The 25,461-nt window shown below is 40.0% G+C and overlaps 1 protein-coding gene and 1 long non-coding RNA gene across 4 annotated transcripts in view; one reads left to right on the plus strand and one right to left on the minus strand.

Annotated features, from left to right (window-relative positions):
* Nucleotides 1-2,025: 2,025 nt before the first annotated feature.
* LOC123333350 lies at nt 2,026-24,598 on the minus strand. The gene is made up of 3 exons (XR_006550683.2): nt 24,417-24,598; nt 2,790-2,880; nt 2,026-2,085 (listed from the first exon to the last, which is right to left on the minus strand). It is a non-coding gene; the product is annotated as an uncharacterized LOC123333350 (long non-coding RNA).
* Nucleotides 23,037-25,461, plus strand: part of LIN7A (lin-7 homolog A, crumbs cell polarity complex component) — a 316,647-nt gene continuing 314,222 nt past the window's right edge. The window contains exons 1-2 of one of the 3 annotated variants that reach the window (XM_045165494.1): nt 23,037-23,650; nt 24,594-25,418. In XM_045165494.1, coding sequence (XP_045021429.1) covers nt 23,569-23,650; nt 24,594-25,123 — 612 coding nt within the window. In that variant the 5' untranslated portion in view covers nt 23,037-23,568 and the 3' untranslated portion in view covers nt 25,124-25,418. Of the gene's footprint in view, nt 23,651-24,593; nt 25,419-25,461 lie in introns of those variants that run through there. The other 2 variants (XM_025284407.2, XM_006075150.4) reach the window with 2 other exon arrangements.

Below are 25,461 nucleotides of genomic sequence, written 5' to 3' on the forward strand. Positions count from 1 at the left end.
ACCACAACTACTGAGCCCACGTACCACAACTGCTGAAACCCAGGTGCCCTAGAGCCTGGGCTCAGCAGCAAAAGAAGCCACCGCAGTGAGAAGCCATACACTGCAATGAAGAGTAGCCCCCGTCTGCCGCAACTAGAAAAAGCCCACAGGCAGCAATATATATATAAATAATTTCTATATTAAAATATATTATATTTTATTTAAAAAAATATAAGGATAGTGTTTGCCAGTAAAAAGGAATTAAGTACTTGTGCTATAACATGGATGAACCTTGAAACACCATGTTAAGTGAATAAAACCAAACATAAAAATGCATATATTGTGTGATTCCATTTATATTATATGTCCAGGTTAGTATATCTAGAGAGGTAAAAGTTTAGTGGTTGCTAGGGGCTAGAAAGGTGGTAATGGAGAGTCGTGATGAACATACTCTAAAATTATATAGAGAAAATGAAAGTGCTAGTCACCCAGTCGTGTCCGACTCTTTGTGACCACCTGGACTGTAGCCCACCAGGCTCCTCTGTCCATAGAATTCTCCAGGCAAGAATACTAGAGTGGGTTGCCATTCTCTTCTCCAGGGGATCTTCCCAACCTAAGGATCGAACCCAGGTCTCTCACATTGCAGGCAGATTCTTTACCATCTGAGCCACCAGGGAAGCCCAAAGTTATATAGTAGAGATGGCTGTACAACTTTATGAATGTGCGTAATTGAATACTTTAAATGGGTAAATTTTAAGGCATATGAATTATATCTCAATGAAACTATTATAAAAAAATTTCACATTGAGGAAATAAAAAAAAATACAAAAAAAAAGGATGAAATTATAAACTTGACTGTTTGGCATTTACAGGACAGATAATTTGACTGCAAGTTAAAAAGTTTTCTGTTAACTATTTTTGATATGTTGATACATAAAATTTCATAATTGTCTTAGTTCATTCAGACTGGTAATAGAATATCAGAGACTGGGTGACATATTTAGAAATATATTTCTCACAGTCCTGGAGTCTGGGAAGTCCAAGATCAAGGTGCTAGCAGATTCTATCTGTGGTGAGGGCCCTCTTTCTTGTTCTCAGATTGCCGTGTTCTCTCTGTATCCTCACATGGTGGAGGGAAAGAGGGAGCTTTCTAGGATTTCCTTTATAATGGTGTGGCTCTCATTCATGAGGTCTCCATCCTCATGACCTAATCACTTCCCAAAGGCCCCACATCCAAATGCCATCATATTGGGGGTTAAGATTTAAATACATGTTGAATTCATTCAGTGCATTCATAACAATAATGAAGTTACAGAGTACAATGTTTAAAAGAATATGACAGTAAAGATTTCAAATAAAATTGATATAAATGCAAAAAAAAATAAGGTAGGAGAGATATGAATAAGGGATTTTATGAGGAAATAGTTTTAGAGAACATCTTGGAGATATTACATCTATGTCCCTGCTTTATACTGGTTTAAAGCTATTACGTTAGAGAACATAAATATGACAAAAGTTACTTTGAATCCAGACAAGAAATATTAAGATAGAAGGAGCCAGCTAAGAAAATTAAAGCATCTGGTCCTTTGCTAAACTTTTCAAAGCAATTTGGGTAACAGAACAAAGCATAAAGACAGAGCAAAAACTAAAGGAAGTCATTCACAGTAGTTGAAATAGCTGAATGTAAAATGCAAATAATTTTTAAGGCATTGGTTCTGCATTTTGAGAATACTTGAAGGTTTTGCAACAGAAGCTAGAAGATGGACACTGTTTAAATGAGTAAAGAGATAGAAATGTAAAAGAAACAAGATTTTCCTCCATCTATGTGGTGCATTCAAACCGCTAGGCAATTCTTAGGACGAATTATATACATCTTTGATGGTGGTGGTGGTGGTTGTTTAGTCACTAAGTAATGTCCAACTCTTGTGAGTCCATGGACTGCAGCCCAGGCTCCTCTGTCCATGGGATTTCCCAGGCAAGAATATTGGAGTGACTGTCATTTCCTCTCCAGAGGATCTTCCCGACCCAGGGATCAAATTCAGGTCTCCTGCATTGCAGGTAGATTCTTTACCAACCAGGGAAGCCCAGGTACATCTGTAACAAAAGCTAAGAAAAACATTTTTGAGAGTGTTAGTTTTCCACAAGTAATACACTGTAGCATCAAATAAATCAATCTCCTCACTGATTTACATTGTTATATAATTACAGGGTCTCTATCTGCTTTGTCCACATTAGAGTCTTATTCAAAAAAGTGTTTATATCAATTCAGATCCTCTTGGCCAGGCAACCTGCGGGCATTTAAATAATTGCCAACCTTGAATATTAATATCAGAACTATCAACATGAAACAGACTGGGATGGCAATAGATAAATTAGTTTTTGAATAGTGGTGAAAAGTTGATATGGTCCATAGCCAGTCTTTAAATGTCATTTTTGGAGGGGGGGACAGGTAATGCAGAATGAGAAAAGGTAAGCTTTGAAATCAGGCTCATGATAAAGCCTGGTTATCTTCCTTAGCTTTTATGGGTATTGATTTTATTATCTGTAAATAAAGAATAATTATATCTTCTTCCTAGAGATTCAGCAAAGATTAAATGAAAAATAGTTACTATTTGTGTGTCCCTGCCACATAATGTGCCCGCAGTCACTATCACTATCATTATATCTGTTATTTTGGAACCTTACTTTATAACTAAAAAGCATCAGTTAAAAGAGAAACACTTTGTGATGTTATAAGATGTCCAGATATTTATAAAAAATCATGATCAGCTTTGGCCAACAGTTCCATATCCTAAAAACTTGGCTCCTACCTGCATGAGAAAAAGTGAGGAAAAAATAATATCTCTATTCAAATAGGCCAGAGGTACAGTGTCCATGAAACAGTGTCTTCTTCATTTTCTCCTTCAAAACAAAAAAGAAATCAGATCAGATCAGATCAGTTGCTCAGTCGTGTCCAACTCTTTGCGACCCCATGAATTGCAGCATGCCAGGCCTCCCTGTCCATCACCAACTCCTGGAGTTCACTCAGACTCACGTCCATCAAGTCAGTGATGCCATCGAGCCATCTCATCCTCTGTCGTACCCTTTTCCTCCTGCACCCAATCCCTCCCAGCATCAGAGTCTTTTCCAATGAGTCAACTCTTCGCATGAGGTGGCCAAAGGACTGGAGTTTCAGCTTTAGCATCATTCTTTCCAAAGAAATCCCAGGGCTGATCTCCTTCAGAATGGACTGGTTGGATCTCCTTGCAGTCCAAGGGACTCTCAAGAGTCTTCTCCAACACCACAGTTCAAAAGCATCAATTCTTCGGCACTCAGCCTTCTTCACAGTCCAACTCTCACATCCATACATGACCACTGGAAAAACCATAGCCTTGACTAGACGAACCTTTGTTGGCAAAGTAATGTCTCTGCTTTTGAATATGCTATCTAGGTTGGTCATAACTTTCCTTCCAAGGAGTAAGTGTCTTTTAATTTCATGGCTGCAGTCACCATCTGCAGTGATTTTGGAGCCCAGAAAAATAAAGTCTGACACTGTTTCCATGGTTTCCCCATCTATTTCCCATGAAGTGACGGGATCAGATGCCATGATCTTAGTTTTCTGAATGTTGAGCTTTAAGCCAACTTTTTCATTCTCCTCTTTCACTTTCATCAAGAGGCTTTTGAGTTCCTCTTCACTTTCTGCCATAAGGGTGGTGTCATCTGCATATCTGAGGTTATTGATATTTCTCCTGGCAATCTTGATTCCAGCTTGTGTTTCTTCCAGTCCAGCGTTTCTCCTGATGTACTCTGCATATAAGTTAAATAAACAGGGTGACAATACACAGCCTTGATGTACTCCTTTTCCTATTTGGAACCAGTCTGTTGTTCCATGTCCAGTTCTTCCTGACCTGCATACAAATTTCTCAAGAGGCAGATCAGGTGGTCTGGAATTCCCATCTCTTGAAGAATTTTCCACAGTTTATTGTGATCCACACAGTCAAAGGCTTTGGCATAGTCAATAAAGCAGAAATAGATGTTTTTCTGGAACTCTCTTGCTTTTTCTATGATCCAGTGGATGTTGGCAATTTGATCTCTGGTTCCTCTGCCTTTTCTAAAACCATCTTGAACATCAGGAAGTTCATAGTTCACATATTGCTGAAGCCTGGCTTGGAAAATTTTGAGCATTACTTTACTAGCGTGTGAGATGAGTGAAATTGTGCGGTAGTTTGAGCATTCTTTGGCATTGCCTTTCTTTGGGATTGGAATGAAAACTGACCTTTTCCAGTCCTGTGGCCACTGCTAAGTTTTCCAAATTTGCTGGCATATTGAGTGCAGCACTTTCACAGCATCATCTTTCATGATTTGGAATAGCTCAACTGGAATTCCATCACCTCCACTAGCTTTGTTCGTAGTGATGCTTTCTAAGGCCCACTTGACTTCACATTCCAGGATGTCTGGCTCTAGGTCAGTGTTCACACCATCATGATTATCTGGGTTGTGAAGATCTTTTTTGTACAGTTCTATAGCCACCCCAAATGAGATCATATAACAACTGGTAGAATGAGAAAAAACTCAAACTGTTTTGGACCTTCTCTTCTTCATAGATGAAAAGTGGAATGCAGAAAAATGTTGATTTTTCAAATGACTACACTTGCCACTCAAATACAAATAGTGCCTATATCAGAATACTCACAAGTATTTCATAATTATGCAGGATGTATTCCAGTCTTGCTATCCTACAAAAGAAAGTTAGCTAAAGCTTTGCTTTGATGACATATATTATGGCAAATTGTCACTAATATAATTTTCATTCTTTCTTCCCAGCTCAAAGGTGCCATGAGATCAGTGTACCTTCTTCACCTATCAGTGTCCTAAGTGTACCATATCATCCCTGGTGTGCTGCCATACTGTCTTAATACTGGTTGAATGAATGAAATATTCAGACTAGGTATGCAAGGAACACATCTGCTACCGTGTTTCAGGAGGAAAAGATACAGGTTGTCCTTATACACATGCAAAGGCAGCACTCCTCAGGGAAAAGCTCAGTGGAGGTGATATGACAAAGGGGTAGAAGTCTGGGCTTCCTAGGTGGCGCTAGTGGTAAAGAATCTGCCTGCAAGTGCAGAAGACTCAAGAGATGAGGATTCAATCCCCAGATTGGGCAGATCTCCTGAAGGAGGACATGGCAACCCACTTCAATATTGTTGCCTGGAGAATCTTGTGGACAGAGCAGCCTGGAGGGTCACAGCCATAGGGCTGCAAAGAGTCTGACACGACCGAAGCTTAAGAAACTACAGTTACAGAGGGTGTGTGTGTGTGTGTGTGTGTGTGTGTGTGTGTGTGTCTGTGTTAGGTAGGGAGGTGCAGAGTAGATAATGGAACCAGAGACTTTAAAGGCAGAACACCTAGAGAAAACATTTTTTGGAATTCTAGCTGGGGCTAATATGTGATTGAAACTTGGCCAGGTTGTAATGGTAGAGGAGGCTCTTTGGTCAAGTAGCCAAAAAAAATATATGGAGGAGTGAACTGGTACATTTTAGTGCAGAAGAGTTATATTAATAGGAATACAACTTTTGAGTAGGATTTAGAACCTAACCCTCATTTAATTTGCATTTAATGCCTAAGCACATGAGACTGATTCCTGTTCAGTGAGGCCTCAATAGGTACTGACAGTCTGGAAAGACAGATGTAAGCTGTCAAGGTCATCGCCCTATCTTTTTCAAAAATGGTATGCATGTCCAACCGCTCACATGCAAAATTTTGGTTAAAATCCAGTGAGCGTTGCCTACTGTGTGCCAATGACACTTTATTTTGTTACTTCCTCCTAAGACACATTTATTTACATTCATTAAGTTTACAGAGGCTGATTTATTAAAACAGAATGGAGTAAATCCTTCAGGCAAACAAAAACATTTTATAATTCTCATCCATCATTTGTTCTCTATTAGGAATTTTATAGTTGTCATAAAGTCAGGAAGAATAGCAAACACACTTACTGCATGCCAGACTATTTCAGTTTACACAGATTATCTCACTTGACCTTCATAACAACCTATTAGGTTCATAACAACCTATTAGGTAATCCAGTTTTGCAGATGTGGAAACAGAGCAAGACATACTGTCATTTAGCCAAGGTCACACAGGTTCTAATCACTGGACCTAGGATTCACACAGCAGGCTGGTATCAAAGCAGAGACTCTTAATCTTGAAGCCATCCTCTCACTGAGCACTGAGTCATTCACTCCTGAGGGTTTCAACTTTGTTTTGACTTAAGTTTAGCACAGTACTCCTAAAATTTAAATGCATTTAAGAACTACAGTATCAGGGTGAAAGTGTGTTAGTCACTCAGTTGAGTCTGACCCCATGGACTGTAACCTGCCAGGCTCCTCTGTCCATGGAATTATATAGGCAAGAATACTGGAGTGGGTAGCCATTCTTTTCTCAGGGGATTTTCCTGACCCAGCAATCAGGCCCGGGTCTCCTGCATTGCAGGCAGATTCTTTACTGTTCTGAGCCACCAGGGAGGCCCACTATATAAGGATATAGACCCCAAATCAAGTTTTATAGATGATAGAAAGGATTTTTTCAAGGGCATTTTTTGCCTTAGTAGCTGACTTTAGAACTTAACCCTAGAAAGAAGCAATCTCACTGTAATTTGCAAGATCACTGCCAGCCTGTGAAGAAAATGAAACATAAGTGGAAGTCAGTCCTCCCTAATAGGGTGCTGGGATATGCCAATTACAGATAACTTATCTATTCATTGGGGCTCAGAAGTTTTTAGGTAACACTAGTCTACTTGCTGTATTGCACTTAGTGTATATTTAAGATATAAAAGAAATACTTAGAAATATTTTTATTAGCAGTGTTGCCTTTTCAGACAAGTTTTGATCACTCTTCATTTGTTTGTTCATTCATTTGTCCCTTTCCTCTTTTCCTTCCTTTATCTATTTATTATTCATTCACTACTATATGTTAGGTATGCGGACAAATTAAAACAAAAGAAAATGAAACTCAAACGTGGTCTTGTCCATGTTCAACTTATGTCCTTTAAAAGAATAAGGAGCTTTCATATTTTTCAGCATTGGCTTAACTCTTAGAAACATGCCTAGTGTTCATTAATGGAACTGGATCCTTTGCCTAAAACCACAGAAAAATTTTAAATGCATAGGATTATGCTTTCATATTAATATTTTAGAACTCTGATGGGTAAAAACCACAGAAAAATTTTAAATGCATAGAATTATGCTTTCATATTAATATTTTAGAACTCTAATGGGTAAAATTCTGGTACAAGATAAGGATTATAAGAATCTTATTTGAATTTGGTAAATGTATTTGTCTGTCATCACAATATTTTCTTTTAATTCTAGATAGTAGAAATAATGTGTTTAGCCCTAAAAATGTCCATCTTTTATCAAGCTAGGGAAATTAGTTTCAGTTGTCTATATTCTGTTTTTATATTTCTACATTTAAAATTTTCTTAATAAAAATTCCTGGATTTTAGCTTCTAAACTGTTCCAATGATACAAATAAAATCAGACAAGTTTGATGCCCAAATGCTACCATGTACAAGTGAAAATTTCTAGGACATGAGTGACATGAGTAACATTAGAATATTATTAAATAAACTCTGTAGGAGATGGAGATTCTAGACCAATAAGATGAGGAAGTTCAACCTACATCTCATTCTGGAGGAAACACAATTACAGTTCTTCAATGCCATAAAGTAACGCCCATCTGAGAAGATCTCATTTAATGGAGGTGTTGCCAAGTTTTAGAAAGACATCTTAACATATTTAATTTGTTTAAATTTTACAATGAGCTTATATGTTGTATATCCAGGAAAACGAATGTATGACTTATGGATTCTATGAAGTTAAAAGAAAAATGAAAGTCACCGATAAGCCAGTGACACAAATACAACCCTTTTTACAATAAAATACATTCAGGTTTGTTAAAATTAAAAGACAATTTTCATTGATATTTTAAAAATCAAAATAGACTTTTTCTGTCAAAAACTTAAATTGTGTGATAAGCAAGGTAATGATAAATTTATACACATGTGCATTTAATGCTTAAAGCTAACAAACTTGGTTTGTGTGATTGTTTCACTAAATTACACAATAAAATTTGTAACTTGATGGAAAGTTGTTTTCCAGAGCTCTCTTTGAAAGGTGAAGGCACAAAATAAAGTTTTGTTTATTCTTCTTTAAGAGGACTTTTTGCATTTAATAAGCATGACAACTTAACAGTCCATAAAAGGTTTTATATTTCTTTCTGATACCTTCAGTTCTCTCAGGATTTGTATAAATGTTTTCCAAATTTAGCAATGGAATATCTCAAAAAATTTTCGAAAGACAGTATTCATATTGGTAAAATAACCTGAGTGAAAATAAAAGCAAACACAGAAGTCGAAAATTTGAAGAGTGAGAAGAATAAAATGATACTCAAGAAGACAAGACGCAAAATACAGGCATTCTTAATCTACACAAATGTTAACTTTCTACATTAACAAAGTAGTGAAAGAACACTGATAACAATTTAAAGTCTCAAATGTGAAGACAATTGCTACCTGGAGCTGGTGATAATTAGGCAGTAGTATCCTTGACACATTATTGTACTATAACCCAGCTCTAAATCACACTGTGAAGATGAGAGGTCAGGGAATACAGAGGCCGAGTTCCTGAGGCTGCATATTTGGAGTCAGAGGTTCTTTCCTTACATAGAAGAAACTAATAGTCATTGAGAAGGTGGATCCCAAAGGACTAGAAAACTACTAAAAAAGAAAAATGACCTGTTGGATTATAATTAAAATACCTGCAGGCCTACCAGTGACGGCATACCGCAGTCCCTCGCTTGCCAGAGAGGCATGTAGGAAAATACCTCTTTCCTCCCAAAATCTACTTTTCAATCAGATTACTTGGCAATATTTTCTGAGGAACTATATTTCCAACACTGTATTGAAAATGAATCGATGACTGGCATTTTCTTTATTTTTAAAACACCTTGAAAGTCAACTTTATGGACAGTATTTCTTCAATAACCTAAAGGAGTCAAGGGAGGAAAAACTTCAGACATGGGAAATAAATAATAACGAGTGAAGAAAACACAAGTATAGAGATGAAGGAAAATTGAAGGGCAGAAATATAAATGCTGCAATTTTATCTCCACTTTTTCTCCTGAATGATGTTGAATGCAACAATTAACCTGGCTCTAACCCCCACCCACACCTCCCATTGACTCAGTGGGAGCTCTTCACAGAGCTACAATTATGAGCTGCACATAACACAAAATTCTTAACTTGCTCATTTACCATCTCCCCTATTCCCTAAATATTTTATCTCATCTCCTACTGTAAAAGTTCCACTGATATCAAATACAGATACTTTAAGTCTTAAGAGTTATAACATTTATATATACCTCATATGAAAATGGAGAAGGCAATGGCAACCCACTCCAGTACTCTTGCCTGAAAATCCCATGGACGGAGGGGCCTGGTGGGCTGCAGTCCATGGGGTCACTAGGAGTCGGACATGACTGAGCAACTTCACTTTCACTTTTCACTTTCATGCATTGGAGAAGGAAATGGCAACCCACTCCAGTGTTCTTGCCTGGAGAATCCCAGGGACGGCGGAGCCTGGTGGGCTGCTGTCTATGGGGTCGCACAGAGTCAGACACGACTGAAGTGACTTAGCAGCAGTAGCAGCATATGAAAATAGAAGATTAAAAATCTCATATCTATGCTTAAAATATGTCTTACACACCTATGAATCTTAATTTTCTATGACAACTAATCTGGATAAAAATGCCAGTCACTATACACTAACACTATGACGCTGAAAATCAAGGGTGGGAATGTTGTTCAAAAAGACTTGGGGTAAAGAAAGGAAGATACCTCCCACCTGATGTTATAATTTCTACAGGCTCAGTGACATATTCCATATTTTTCTTCAGGGTTTGTCTCTAATTTTAAAACTGGTGTTAATAATCATTACAATGGACATAAATGCCAGTATAGACACCACCATTTAAATCCCTATAACTGCTCCCTGTCCTCATCTAGTTCATTTCTTCAAAACATCTCAACTCAATGAGCGTATTATTACTTCAAAACTTATATTGGAATGAACAAGTTTCCTGAATTAGTCCCTAAAATCTGTCCTAATGAATATCTTCTTATTGATGTAATAGCAGTATCTGCATCACATTCTATCTATAACAAAATCTCTCATATTTTTTCCTGTTACTTCATTGTTCTTTTTAGACTACTTGAAGATAAGCTAGTTAGTCAGATCAGATCAGATCAGATCAGTCGCTCAGTCGTGTCCGACTCTTTGCGACCCCATGAATCCCAGCACGCCAGGCCTCCCTGTCCATCACCAACTCCCAGAGTTCACTCAGACTCACGTCCATCAAGTCAGTGATGCCATCCAGCCATCTCATCCTCTGTCGTCCCCTTCTCCTCTTGCCCCCAACCCCTCCCAGCATCAGAGTCTTTGCCAATGAGTCAACTCTTTGCATGAGGTGGCCAAAGTACTGGAGTTTCAGCTTTAGCATCATTCCTTCCAAAGAAATCCCAGGGCTGATCTCCTTCAGAATGGACTGGTTGGATCTCCCTGCAGTCTAAGGGACTCTCAAGAGTCTTCTCCAACACCACAGTTCCAAAGTATCAATTCTTCGGCACTCAGCCTTCTTCACAGTCCAACTCTCACATCCATACATGACCACAGGAAAAACCGTAGCCTTGACTAGACGAACCTTTGTTGGCAAAGTAATGTCTCTGCTTTTGAATATGCTGTCTAGGTTGGTCATAACTTTCCTTCCAAGGAGTAAGCGTCTTTTAATTTCATGGCTGCAGTCACCATCTGTAGTGATTTTGGAGCCCAGAAAAATAAAGTCTGAGACTGTTTTCACTGTTTCCCCATCTATTTCCCATGAAGTGACGGGACCAGATGCCATGATCTTAGTTTTCTGAATGTTGAGCTTTAAGCCAACTTTTTCACTCTCCTCTTTCACTTTCATCAAGAGGCTTTTGAGTTCCTCTTCACTTTCTGCCATAAGGGTGGTGTCATCTGCATATCTGAGGTTATTGATATTTCTCCTGGCAATCTTGATTCCAGCTTGTGTTTCTTCCAGTCCAGCATTTCTCATGATGTACTCTGCATATAAGTTAAATAAATAGGGTGACAATATACAGCCTTGATGTACTCCTTTTCCTATTTGGAACCAGTCTGTTGTTCCATGTCCAGTTCTAACTGTTGCTTTCTGACCTGCATACAGATTTCTCAAGAGGCAGATCAGGTGGTCTGGTATTCCCATCTCTTGAAGAATTTTCCACAGTTTATTGTGATCCACACAGTCAAAGGCTTTGGCATAGTCAAAGTTCATAAAAGAGCAGAGAGTTAATTGGGGTATAAACAGTGATGTTTTAGGAAAGATGTGTGGTGTTAAGAAATCCGGAGTCCTCAGAATTTCAAATTTAAGCCACTGATCACTTTTCCTTTGTATACCAGCATTACTTCTATTTTTTGTTGTTGTTTAGTTGCTCAGTCAAGTTCAATTCTTTTGAGACCGTGTGGACTCTAGCCCATGAGGCTCCTCTGCCCACAGGATTATCCAGGCAAGCATACCAGAGCGGGCTGCCGATCTGCCACGATGACAATGAAAAAGATGGCACTGAGCGCTCTCCAACCATTCCACCAAGCTATAGTTCTGTGTGAAGGCCTGTCTGTGTGACCTCAGAATGGATCTGTTCTCTTTATATGTGACTAGAACATCATCAGTTGATATGGATAGTTTTGACTTTCTGCTACTCTATTCAGCCTTCCCTGGTGGCTCAGACGGTAAAGCGTCTGCCTACAATGTGGGAGACCCGGGTTCGATCCCTGGGTCAGGAAGATCCCCTGGAGAAGGAAATGGCAACCTACTCCAGTATTCTTGCCTGGAAAATCCCATGGATGGAGGAGCTTGGTTGGCTACTGTCCATGGGGTCACAAAGAGTTGGACACGACTGAGCAACTTCACTATCACTATCACTTTTCAGCATTTATAATCATTTTTCTATAATAAATTTTAATATACTATTTCAAGAAGAACCTCATACCACCTGCCTGCTTAAAAAGCTTTAATGGCTTTCTGAACACATTCTGAATTTTTTTGAGTGACTTCACAAGCCCTCCAGGGTACCTGCCATTCCTTTTCCCTACCAGCTTCTTCCTGATTTTACTATTTTGCTACTTCCTTCACGTCTTCATACTGTTTCAATAATAATCTACATGCCATTGCTTTCTGATGCATACATTTATACATTCTGTTCAGTTCAACCGAAAGTCTATTCAGTTCTACCTCCACCTAAGAAATGCTTTTGTTGGGATTTCCTTGGTGGTCCAGTGGCTAAGACCCTGCCCTCCTAATGCAGGGGACCTGACTTCAATCTGTGGTCAAGGAGTAAGATGCTACATGCCACAGCTAAGAAATCCCACATACAACTAAGACCTGAGGCTGCCAAATATACAATTTTTTTTAAAGAAGGCCTTTTGTTTTTAAAGACCCAGGATAAATGCCTTCTCTTTCACGATGCCAACCATGTTCCATGAAATCCTTTGTTCATGTTTTACTGTTCTGGCATTTATCAAGCCTTACATTTCTCAGGAGAGACAGAGCCAAAGCAAAAACAACACCCAGTTGTGGATGTGACTGGTGATGGAAGCAAGGTCTGATGCTGTAGAGAGCAGTATTGCATAGGAACCTGGAATGTTAGGTCCATGAATCAAGGCAAATTAGAAGTGGTGAAACAGGAGATGGCAAGAGTGAACGTCAATATTCTAGGAATCGGCAAACTAAAATGGACTGGAATGGGTGAATTTAACTCACATGACCATTATATCTACTACTGCAGGCATGAATCCCTGAGAAGAAATGCAGTAGCCATGATAGTCAACAAAAGAGTCTGAAATGCAGTACTTGGATGCAATCTCAAGAATGACAGAATGATCTCTGTTCGTCTCCAAGGCCAACTGTTCAATACTGTGGTAATCGAAGTCAATGCCCTGACTAGTAATGCTGAAGAAGCTGAATGGTTCTATGAAGATCTATAAGACCTTCTATAACTAACACCCCCAAAAGATATCCTTTTCATTACAAGGGACTGGAATGTAGAAGTAGGAAGTCAAGAAACGCCTGGAGTAACAGGCAAATTTGGCCTTGGAATACAGAATGAAGCAGGGCAAAGGCTAATAATAGAGTTTTGCCAAGAGAACGCACTGGTTGTAGCAAACACCCTCTTCCAACAACACAGGAGAAGACTCTACACATGGACATCACCAGATGGTCAACATTGAAATCAGATTGATTATATTCTTTGCAGCCAAAGATGAAGAAGCTCTATACAGTCAACAAAAACAAGACCAGGAGCTGACTGTGGCTCAGATCATGAACTCCTTATTGCCAAATTCAGACTTAAATTTAAGAAAGTAGGGAAAACCACTAGACTATTCAGATATGACCTAAATCAAATCCCTTATGATTATACAGTAGAAGTGAAAAATAGATTCAAAGGATTAGATCTGATAGACAGAGTGCCTGAAGAACTATGGACAAAGGTTCATGACACTGTACAAGATACAATGATCAAGACCATCCCCATGGAAAAGAAATGCAAACAAGCAAACTGGCTGTCTGAGGAGGCCTTACAAATAGCTGAGAAAAGAAGAGAAGCAAAGAGCAAAGGTGAAAAGGAAAGATATACTCAATTGAATGCAGAATTCCAAAGAAGAGCAAGGAGAGATAAGAAAGCCTTCCTCAGTGATGAATGCAAAGAAATAGAGGAAAACAATAGAATGGGAAAGACTAGTGATCTCTTCAAGAAAATGAGAGATACCAAGGGAACATTTCATGCAAATATGGGCACAATAAAGGACAGAAATGGTAGGGACCTAAGGAAGATAGTAAGAAGAGGTGGCAAGGATATACAGAAGAACTATACAAAAAAATCTTCATGACCCTGATAACCACGATGGTGTGATCACTGACCTAGAGCCAGACATCCTGGAATGTGAAGTCAAGTGGGCCTTAGAAAGCATCACTACGAACAAAGCTAGTGGAGGTGATGGAATTCCAGTTGAGCTATTTCAAATCCTGAAAGATGCTGCTGTGAAAGTGCTGCACTCAATATGCCAGCAAATTTGGAAAACTCAGCAGTGGCCACAGGACTGGAAAAGGTCAGTTTTCATTCCAGTCCCAAAGAAGGGCAACACCAAAGAATGCTCAAACTACCACACAGTTGCACTCATCTCACACGCTAGTAAAGTAATGCTCAAAATTCTGCAAGCCAGGCTTCAACAGTACGTGAACCGTGAACTTCCAGATGTTCAAGCTGGATTTAGAAAAGGCAGAGGAACCAAAGATCAAATTGCCAACATATGTTGGATCATTGAAAAGGCAGGAGAGTTCTTGAAAAACATCTATTTCTATTTTATTGACTATGCCAAAGCCTTTGACTGTGTGGATCACAATAAACTGTGGGAAATTCTTCAAGATATGGGAATACCAGACCACCTGATGTGCCTCCTGAGAGATATGTATGCAGGTCAAGAAGTAACAGTTAGAACTTGACATGGAACAATAGACTGGCTCCAAATAGGGAAAGGAGTATGTCAGTTCATTTCAGTTCCTCAGTCATGTCCGACACTTTGCGACCCCATGGACTGCAGCACTCCAGGCCTCCCTGTCCATCACCAACTCCTGGAGTTTACTCAAACTCATGCCCATTGAGTTGGTGATGCCATCCAACCATGTCATCCTCTGTTGTCCCCTTCTCCTCCTGCCTTCAATCTTACCCAGCATTGGGGTCTTTTGAAATGAGCCATATCTTTGCATCAGGTGGCCAAAGTATTGGAGTTTCAGCTTTAGCATCAGTCCTTCCAATGGATATTCAGGACTGATTTCCTTTAGGATGGACTGGTTGGATCTCCTGCAGTGCAAGGGACTCTCAAGAGTCTTCTCCAACACCACAGTTCAAAAGCATCAATTATTTGGCACTCAATTTTCTCAGTAGTCCAATCCTCACATCCATACATGACTACTAGGAAAACCATAGCCTTGACTAAACAGACCTTTGTTGACAAAGTAATGTCTCTGCTTTTGAATATGCTGTCTAGATTGCTCATAACTTTCCTTCCAAGGAGTAAGCGTCTTTTAATTTCATGGCTGCAGTCACCATCAGCAGTGATTTTTGAGCCCCCCAAAATAAAGTCTGTCACTGTTTCCACTGTTTCCCCATCTATTTGCCAGGAAGTGATGGGACCAGATGCCATGATCTTAGTTTTTGGAATGTTGAGCTTTAACCCAAGTTTTTCACTCTCCTCTCAAGGCTGCATATTGTCACCCTGTTTATTTGACTTATATGCAGAGTACATCATGTGGAATGCCAGTCTGGATGAAGCACAAGCAGGAATCAAGATTTCTGGGAAAATATCAATAAACTCAGATAAGCAGATGACACCACCCTTATGGCAGAAAGCGAAGAAGAACTAAAGAGCCTCTTGATGAACGTGAAAGAGGAGAGTGAAAAAGTTGGCTTAAATCTCAACATTCAGAAGACTAAGCCATGAAATGAAAAGATACTTGCTCCTTGGAAGGAATGTTATGATCAACCTAGGCAGCATATTAAAAAGCAGAGACATTACTTTGCCAACAAAGGTCCGTCTAGACTTTGCCAACAAAGGTCCGTCTAGGCAAAGCTATGATTTTTCCAGTAGTCAAGTATGGATGTGAGAGTTGGACTATAAAGAAAGCTGAGCATTGAAGAATTGATGCTTTTGAACTGTGGTGTTGGAGAAGACTCTTGAGAGTCCCTTGGACTGCAAGGAGATCCAACCAGTGTATCCTAAAGGAAATGAGTTCTGAATATTCATTGGAAGGACTAATGCTTAAGCTGAAACTCCAATACTTTGGCCACCTCATGTGAAGAACTGACTCACTGGAAAAGACCCTGATGCTCTGAAGGATTGAAGGTGGGAGGAGTAGGGGACGACAGAGGATAAGATGGTTGGATGGCATCACTGACTCTTGATGGACATGAATTTTAGTAAGCTCCAGGAGTTGGTGATGCACAGGGAGGCCTAGTGTGCTGCAGTCCATGGGGTCTGCAAAGAGTCTGACACGACTGTGTGATTGAACTGAACTGATGCAAGTCAATGCTTTGAGCAAGAAGTAAAATTAAAAATCTCTGAAAGAGGAAATTTCTCAGGGATGGTATTTCAGTAAGTGGATCTACCTTGCATAACCGTGGACTCAGGGAATGGCACAATAAGACTATAGGCAACAGAAAGATTCACCTGCATGAGAAAGGGGATGAGAGTTATTCAAGGACCAGGAAAGGAGGGAAGACAGAGAAGCAGAGAATTGGGCATTTAGTTTAATAAAAGCATAATCTCACCCTACTGAGAAGTTTAGGAAATTGATCTTTATGCTTCAGTTTGAGCCCCAGAAAGATCATATTAAACCAATTAAATTTGTAATCATTTTTGCTTAGAGCATTGGAGGATAAAAACAAGAGTTTATAACTCTCTCCTGAACATGCTGTCCATGCTAATGTTGCATTTTGCTCTCAAGCTTGCTAATTCCTGGCAGTATGGCCCTCAGCACACCTACAGTAAATTCTGTTACTGCCTTAATTACTGTACACTGTCACAATCTGGGAAGAACTTGAAGATGCCCTTTTCATCTGTTCCTACTATTTCTAACTAATTCCATAATACCAGAATTTGAGAGAAATGAATAAGTTGGGCAGGATTAAGAAAAAAAACGAAAATCAGGAATTAAGTTAAAAAGAAAAAGCCATCGAAACCATATTTTAAACAAAGCCAAAGTCCGAAACAACTAAGCCTTAACCATCCTTAGTGTCCTTTTAAGGGTCAAGGCAATAGAGTTCTCCCCTCACCATGGTAAGATTCTCTAGCAACAAAGACACTCAATTATAATAATCATGTCCCTCCTTTTCTTTAGTTCTCAGAAAATCCTGTAGAAGATCCTGGTCCACTTGTTTAGCAATCTTTTGATTCAAAATCGCACAGTGTAGCTTTCTCCTCAAAGATGTGACATTTTATTATCTGCATACAGGAGAGAAAATACCTCCAAGTTTCCTCTAAAAGTGCTTGTAAACTGCCTCCAGGAAGCATTCAAAGAATCTGGACTTTCCTTTGATTCTGTATGCCTTTAACACATAGAGATTTATACTACCATTTATTCTTGTTGATATATCATTGTGTAATTAAATCTTTGATTTTCCATTGATGCTTCTATTTTCTTTCCAAATATTTTGTAATTCCTCAAAAATAACCTGAATGTCTCCTATTTCTTCTAATTCCATCCCAGGTCCAGCATCCTAGTCAATACTCCATCAAATACTGGATGGATATGTTATTTTTGAAAATTTTCTATCAAGCACAATGTGACTTATTTTCTGATCATTCTAATGTTGCCTTTTCCCTGCTGCATATTTCATCACAACTTTCTATTTTATTTTCTTTGTGGACTTTATGGTATGCTGGTAAATATTTAACAACCAGCTTTCCAGAAGAAAGAAAGCAAGCTAAATACTCCTACCTTGGCCAGATTAAAGACACCAATGTGATGTCACAAAAAATGATATTGGGACAAGAGGCACACATTATGGGCCTTACATAACAGTGTAAACAGGCATGCCACTGTTTCTGGTTCTTACCATTGCCTAAAATTATCTTGTTTATTGTTTACTTATGTTTTATCTGTTTCCTTCATAAAAACTAAGCTCCATAAGGAAAGGCATTCCCTGCGTTTATCATTGAACATAGAACAGTGTCTGTTATATACCAGGTGCATCATAAACATTTGCTGGATAAAAGCATAACTATAGACTCAAAATTGAATATACTAAAATTTTTTAATGTATTGATAATAAAAATATTTTTAAAAAACCATTAAAATTTGTGGGTTCTAAAAGTTCAGAAATATCTCCTGAGTAGATGTGAGAAAGAGATGGGTCCAGTATCACCTTTGAAAGTCATTTTATCTTGCCTCTCTGTGTCTATTAGGCTTTCCCAAAGGTGGAAATATGAGGATAGAATGCATAAAGAAAATGAAGAAAATGATAAGCTTTGAATTTAAATTCATTATAAAATAGCAATCATAACTTCTAACTGTGAAGGTAGAAAAATGTTCATTTCAAAATGAAACAAAAACATCATTTTATATTTTATGAGTTAAACAGGCATAAGTAAAACATTTTATTACCAGGAAGCCTTTGCACTTATTATATGTGGTATTGCCTACAGAAGAATTAGAGCAAACATTATTATATTCATTATTTGTATAACAGATAATGTAAAATGATGCAAATAAGACCCTCAAGTGAAGATTAATTATTCAGATTTCATATTTCTTTCAGAGTTTTAAAAAATTTCTTTTGAAGGAAATGAAAAATAATTAACATTGACATTTTATATTTTTATTGCATCTTCAGTTTTCTAACATCCAACACTGAATTAGTAACTCATTCTGATGTTAGTAATTTTTAATCTAGATGCTACAACACAATTCTTTCCTTCTTAGCCTAGATGGTCTTTGTACGTTTCATTGTATGATGGGCACAAAGCAATTCATGAAAGGTTCATTACATTTCTGTTAATTACATTATCTGTCACAACCTGACTCTCCATGGCCCTCTCTAGGCTCGTTTCTTATGCTCCAAATTGAACTGGCTGCTTTGCCCAAGCATACACCATGTCCGCTTTTCCATCCCTGGCTTTTCTCTCCTGTTTCTCAGAATGCCCCTTTCCCTTATCTCTGTCTTTTGTAATCCTGACATTTTTCTAGATTTAATTCAATCTTTATTCATTCTTTGCACAACACATAGTCACTAATTAATCTCTTTCTTGTTTGTTTCTTAGTTTGTTTATTGTCTTTCTCCCCTTATAGAATATAAGCCATGTGAGAACAGGGCCTTTTCGTGTTCGCTACAATATAGCAGTGCCTAGAACAGCATCTGCGACATAGTAAGTAGAGTATTTACTGAATGAACAAACAGATAATAGTTATTAAACAAGTCTAAGATTCAGATATTTTGCCATGAACATATTTGCCACTCAGTTTTAAAAAAGTCTAAGGAAAAATAAATATAATAAGATTCTCAATGATTATTTAAAAAACACACACAAACATTTATATTCCAAAGTATAGGTTGGCACTTCATCTTAATCTAGCACTATTTTGACTAAGCTGTGAGAATTAAAGAAGATAACGTGATATCTTGAATCAGTCAAAAATAATTTCTAACACCCAAGGCTGAAAGAATTCCAGTTTGAAGGTGCTATTTTCTTCATATGAAACTGTGCTTATTATACTACATTTATAGTCTAACTAAACACATTTTCTTAGTATGCTAATGCTTTATGCAAACCTTCTCTTGATTTTGTCATATAATTCACAAAGATTCAAATAAGTGAAACAGACCTTAACGTAACTTTGAATGAATTTTTTAACAAGAACAGATTTTATATTCAAAGCAGATAGTCATTTTAATATTAACCTGTATTTATATAAAATGCAACCAGTATTGTAGTTCTTTCGTTTGACCTAAATTTCCTCCATGCATTTCTCTCTTTGAGTATATCTCAAGCATAACATGAAAAGATAAAGGATACACACACACACACACATATGCACACACTCTGAAATAAAAGGCTGAAATCACTAAATCTTGAATAGTGCAAGATGAAGTGTGTTTTTCAGTAGAACAAACAGGGGCTCTTGAATACAGGTGCCACTATTTTTAAGCAAGTTGCTTAGCCTTTCTGAGTCTCAGTTTATTTATCTATAAAATGGGATAATAATACCTAATCCTCTAGGCTGAAAAGATAAGGAAAGAGAAACCAACCTAGCCCCAAGCCTGGCACACAGAAAGTGTTCAGTAAGTATTTCTGAATTAATGAATTTCATTGAAAATAAATATGCCACAGAAGTATATATATGCTACATATAATTTATTCATATGTATAATTTATTTATAATTAATTAATTTATAATTATATGCTACATATAATTTAATGAAAAAGTGCATTGACTGTGTAACCAAATAGCTAAGATAAAAGTATAATCACAGGTGTCTTTGATAATTTCCTAATTAATACACAATCAGCAAAGCATATTCAGTATACTTGAATAGATCAAGTGTACTGACGTTGATGAAACACTGTGGCTGGTACAGGAGTGATCCAGACAGTTATTCAAGCAACCTAAGTATGGCTTCCCTGGTGGCTCAGACGGTAAAGAATCCCCCTGCAATGCAGGAGACCTGGGTTTGACCCCTGGGTTGGGAAAATCCCCTGGAGGAGGGCATGGCAACCACTCCAGCAGTCCTGCCTAGAGAATCCCCATGGACAGAGGAGCCTGACCAGCTACAGTCCATGGGGTTGCAAAGAGTTGGACACGACTGAGTGACTAAGCACAGCACAGCACACAGCACAAGAATGGTAATTATCTACCAAAGCAATAAAAGAGATTAAGGACTTTTTTAAAATGTTTATACATATCTCAAATCAGTTCAGTTCAGTTGCTCAGTCGTGTCGGACTCTTTGCAATCCCATGGTCTGCAGCATACCAGGCTTACCTGTCCATCACCAACTCCTGGAGCTTGCTCAAACTCATGTCCATTGAGTTGGTGATGCCTTCAAAACATTTCATCCTCTGTCATTCCCTTCTCCTGCCTTCAATCTTTCCCAGCATCAGGGTCTTTTCCAGTGAGTCAGTTCTTCACATCAGGTGGCCAAAGTATTGGAGTTTCAACTTCAGCATTAGTCGTTCCAATGAATATTCAGGACTGATTTCCTTTAGGATACACTGGTTGGATCTCCTTGCAGTCTAAGGGATTCTCAAGAGTCTCCTCCAACACCACAGTTCAAAAGCATCAATTCTTCAATGCTCAGCTTTCTTTATAATCCAACTCTCACTACTGGAAAAACCACAGCTTTGACTAGATGGACCTTCGTTGGCAAAGTAATGTCTCTGCTTTTTAATATGCTGTCTACGTTGGTCATAGCTTTTCTTCCATGACTGAGTGACTTTCACTTTACATTTATACATATCTCAAATAGAAATTCACAAATGTTATTGGAGAGACAGTAGCTACTCATCCTTCATAACAGATAATAAATTATTTACTATTCATTTTCTACACCTGTGCAGACATAAGCTAAAAGCATTGAATTTGCCACTACTAGAAACAACAATGAAAATGTCCAACTCTTTGCAAAGATACATGGTGATTTGTTCTTCCTCTTACTTTCTCTTTCAATTCTTAAAAGAACTCTCCAGAGTCAACACAGAGGGAGAATGGTAGAATAAATTTTCAATTAGGGAGCTCAAAGCCTAAGTCCAGAAACATGCTATTAAATATTTGGTGCTGAGAATACATCAGGAAACCAAAAGACAAAAAGCCAACTTTCTTGGACTTCACAGTCTGGGATTTGCATTGAAATGGCTTTTAGAATTATGAATCAAGCCACTCAAATACATATTCATGATACCATACGTTTTTAAGAACTACTCAAGTGGCCAAAGTATCTGTATTTTCACCCTAAATGATTGAATGAGGTTTGATATTTTGTGCAAAGCCCTGGCACATACTCTGTTGCTATTGTCCAACTATTCAACTTCTTTCTATTGTTTGATTTAGGGGATGTGAATAATGATAATCAGGCAGAATTGTTGCTTCTTCTCTCTCTCCCAGTATAGCCTTTCCATGGTGCTTAGAGTACTTACTGCTCTCATTTTTGCTCAGAGCTTACTCATATTCTCACAGCCTGCTCATTATTTGTCTCCCAACTTGTACTGAGCACTGTCTAGAAAAAGGGCCATGTCTTATTCATCTTTGTTTGGCTAGCACCTAGCACAGTGCTTGCCATACAGTTCAGGTGGGATGTGTGTTTGTTGTATGCATATATTTGTATATATTTTACTGTTTTCAAAGCACATACATGTGCATGATCTCATTAGACCCTCACAAAACTCAGTAAGCTTGCAGGCAAGAATTAATTCCCTCATTTTACAGACTCTCAATAAGCTTGAAGATTAAAAGTGTCCTTGTTTGACAGATGAAGAAACTGGGGATCAGTGAGAGATTATGTGGTTTCTGGAGAGCATATAACTAAGACTTGAATTTCAAGATCAGGGTTCTTTCTAGACACTAAATGAAAATATAAGCACGCTATTATAAGCAAGAACTATTATTTTAGGTATGTCTTTAAGGTCTGTTAGGGTTTGACCAATCATCTTTGACTTTCTCAAATCACTCGTGACATCTTGTTTGTTTGTTTTTTCAAACATAAACCATGAGATGGGAAAGGTCTTCAGAAACCATCCATATTGTAATCAGAAGACAATGATGTAGATTATGTGCAAATATTTTGCTATAAAACAGTGTCTGTCTTCAGGAGTATACTGCTAGCCAAAACAATTCTGCTCTGTCATAATGACAGGGAAGGAGGCAGCTTTGTCATTTTCAATCCTGAACTCATAGTCATCACCATTTTGGTTACATAAGATATCTATATCTTAGTTTCTTGATCAAAATGAGAGTCCCCATGTGGCAAGACAGTGAAAGCAATCTGTTAGGTGAAGGGGTCACAACCAATATTTGAAAGTTCTAGTCATTGAATCTTGATTGACTGACTCTAAAGTCACCCTTTTAAAAACATCCTCTCCCACTAGATAGCTGGCTACTGGAAGGCAGGGACTGTACTGAATTCCCCAATTCCTGTCAAATATGTTAATTAACCAGCAAGTGGCAACTCTGAGTAACCACTGGCTATAGAACAAGCTGGAAAAGTGCTAGGTACGTGTCTTTCAAACTTTGTGATAGAAACTTCTCTTTGCGATTTTTAATTTAAAACCATTTTAAAGAAGTTTACTTGTAAAATAAGTTGTTTTCTAGGCAATATACTCAGGTCCTTAATGGAGACCTAGTGGTGATGGAACCCTGGCTTTACGTCAGTTATCTTGTGTACTGTTAAGAGTCAACGTTCCAAAATAAACTTTAACAGAAATTAACAGCAACCACAATTAAAACCCAACATTTCTGAACTAGAAGCATTTTCTCTCTAGGGGGATGGGATTACATCCCCTCGATTACAACTAGAGGATTGACAAACTCTCTTAATTTAAAAAAAAAAAAAAAAAAAACCCAAAACCCATCTCTCTGCCTCCCTCCCCTCTATCCCCTTTCATTCTTCTCCTTTCCCCCGAACGCCCGCACGCCGTTACCATTTTATTCGAGTGGAAAGTTGAAAGAAAGCAACACACTAGCTACACCCATCCGGCGCTCCTCGGGTGGAACAGCAAAGTTCCTTTCCAGAGCCAGCGAGGCATTCGCTCTCCGATACCTGCTCAGCTTCACGCCGCATCTGAAGGTCTGCCCGCCGCGGAACAGTTGCGTCTCCATCTGGCTGCCAACCCACCCAGGCTCTCTTCTCCTCCACCACCACCACCACCTTCCCTCCTCCCCCTCCTTTCCGTCTTCCCTCACCACCCCCGCCCCCAATCTCCTCCTCTTTTTCTCACTACAAGCGGTTGCTGATGCTGAAGCCGAGCGTCACTTCGGCTCCCACGGCAGACATGGCGACATTGACAGTGGTCCAGCCGCTCACTCTGGACAGAGGTAAGGGAGCGGCTCGCCCTCCAGGCCGCTGCGTCCCCCGCCAGCCTCCTCCTCTGGCGCCTCCAACTCCCACCCGGACCGCAAGGCAGCGCTCGGGCAGGGGGAGCAGGGCAGCGAGGATCAGCCTCGGAGAGGGCTTTCGCGCCGAGAGCAGGACACTTTCTTCCCCTTTCTCGCCCGCCACGTCCCCGCTGCCCCTTCGCGCTACCATCGCCCGGCCCAGGGGTGCCTCTGCGGGGCTCTTGCAGCCCACTGCGCCCCTCTCAGCCCCTCGGCGGCTCGCCTCCGGCCGCCGGCTTTGTTGGAGCGGAGGCGCGGGGACCGCTAGGCGCTCGCCCGGGGCTCGGGGTTGGAGAGGGGCAGGGAGGAAAGCTCGCACTGCCGGGCGAGGGCGCCTGCAGCCGGAGCCCAGGGAAGCCTGCAGAGGGAGCCGCCTGGCAGCCTGCGCGGCTGGGGGCCCAGGACGAAGGAAGTTTGTCCCGGCGCCGGGGGGCGAGGGTCGGTCCGGCTGCGGAGAACCTGGCAGCCTCCCGGGAGCGGGCCAGGCGTACCCCGGGGCGGCCGGTGCCGGGGCGTACGGCGGCTGGGCTGCGGCGGCTGGGAGCTGCCCTCCGTGGAAAGGGCGAAGCGAAGCGCGGGCAGCGGGGCCGGGGCCGGGGCGCAGCGTCGCGGCAGCCGCGCCCCGCTCTCCCGGCTTCACGCTCGGACGGCGGCGGGGGTCGCGTCTGCCCTCGCCGGGGGCGGCTCTCCGGTTGTGGCAACTCACAGTTTCTCCTGCCCCAGCCAGCCTTGTTCTCTCCTAGCCCGGTGCCACGGCGATACCCGGGCTGCGGAAGGCGCTGGGACGTAGCGCTGGCTGGGTTGCAATTCAACTTCTGACCTGCGACCCTGTGCGTCCTGCTTTCTGACTTGACTGGGAAAGCAGCGTTTGCTTCCTTTCTAGGACCTCCCCAAGCCCAAGGATGGAATCCTTCGCTGCGATCGCGGCCTCTCCCGCGCACGGGTGCGGGGTTATACCTGTCCTTGAGTGTTCGACTTTTCTTTCTGGCTTTCCGACGTCCAGTTATGAATGCTCAGGAGTCCCACGACTCTGCTGCGGAGGACACCTGCTCGTCCTGGTCCGCAGCGGCCGGATTTAGGACCCTGTGCGGCCATTTGGAAATGGTGTGCTCAGATGAAAATGATTCAATCCGATGTGCCTCTAAAAATATTCTTTCTGGAGGATTAAACCGGACTGTGGGGCAAGGCAAAAGAGCATCCTGCTGCGAGAACAGTGAAAAAGCCAGTGCAAAGTTAGGGAGGTTTTTTAATTTGGAGAGATTGTGGGGTGACTTTAACGCAATCTGTTGGCGCCAGAAGAAATGTTATGTGGTGCCCATAGCAACCTTACTCGGGGTACGAGTTGAAAGACAAAAAATAATTGACTTTATGTTGGGAAATGTTGGTTTGCCAGCTAGTAAATTAATAATATAGTTAAAGAGTTCAGAAATCTATTGCATAATCCATGATTTCTCCCCAGTATCATCATCTCCACTAAGCAGGATAAATCCACTGCCTCTAAGAACCTAACAGATGGCAAGCTATTAGAAATTATGGACTCCCAAGTATTTCTGTTTTAATGTAATGAGATCTTATATTGTCCCATTCCTATATCACCGTTTTTAAACATCCCAAGTAAAAGGACTACATTAGGAAAGAAAGGGGGAAAAAAAAAAAAGCAAGCAAACTCCAAGAAAATTGCATACCTGAGCAATTTTATATACTACTACTACTAAAAACATTTCACTTTGAAGGGCTTACCTTAAATGCCT

The sequence above is a fragment of the Bubalus bubalis genome, chromosome 4, assembly GCF_019923935.1.
Source record: "Bubalus bubalis isolate 160015118507 breed Murrah chromosome 4, NDDB_SH_1, whole genome shotgun sequence".
In the NCBI taxonomy this organism is placed as follows: Eukaryota; Metazoa; Chordata; class Mammalia; order Artiodactyla; family Bovidae; genus Bubalus; species Bubalus bubalis.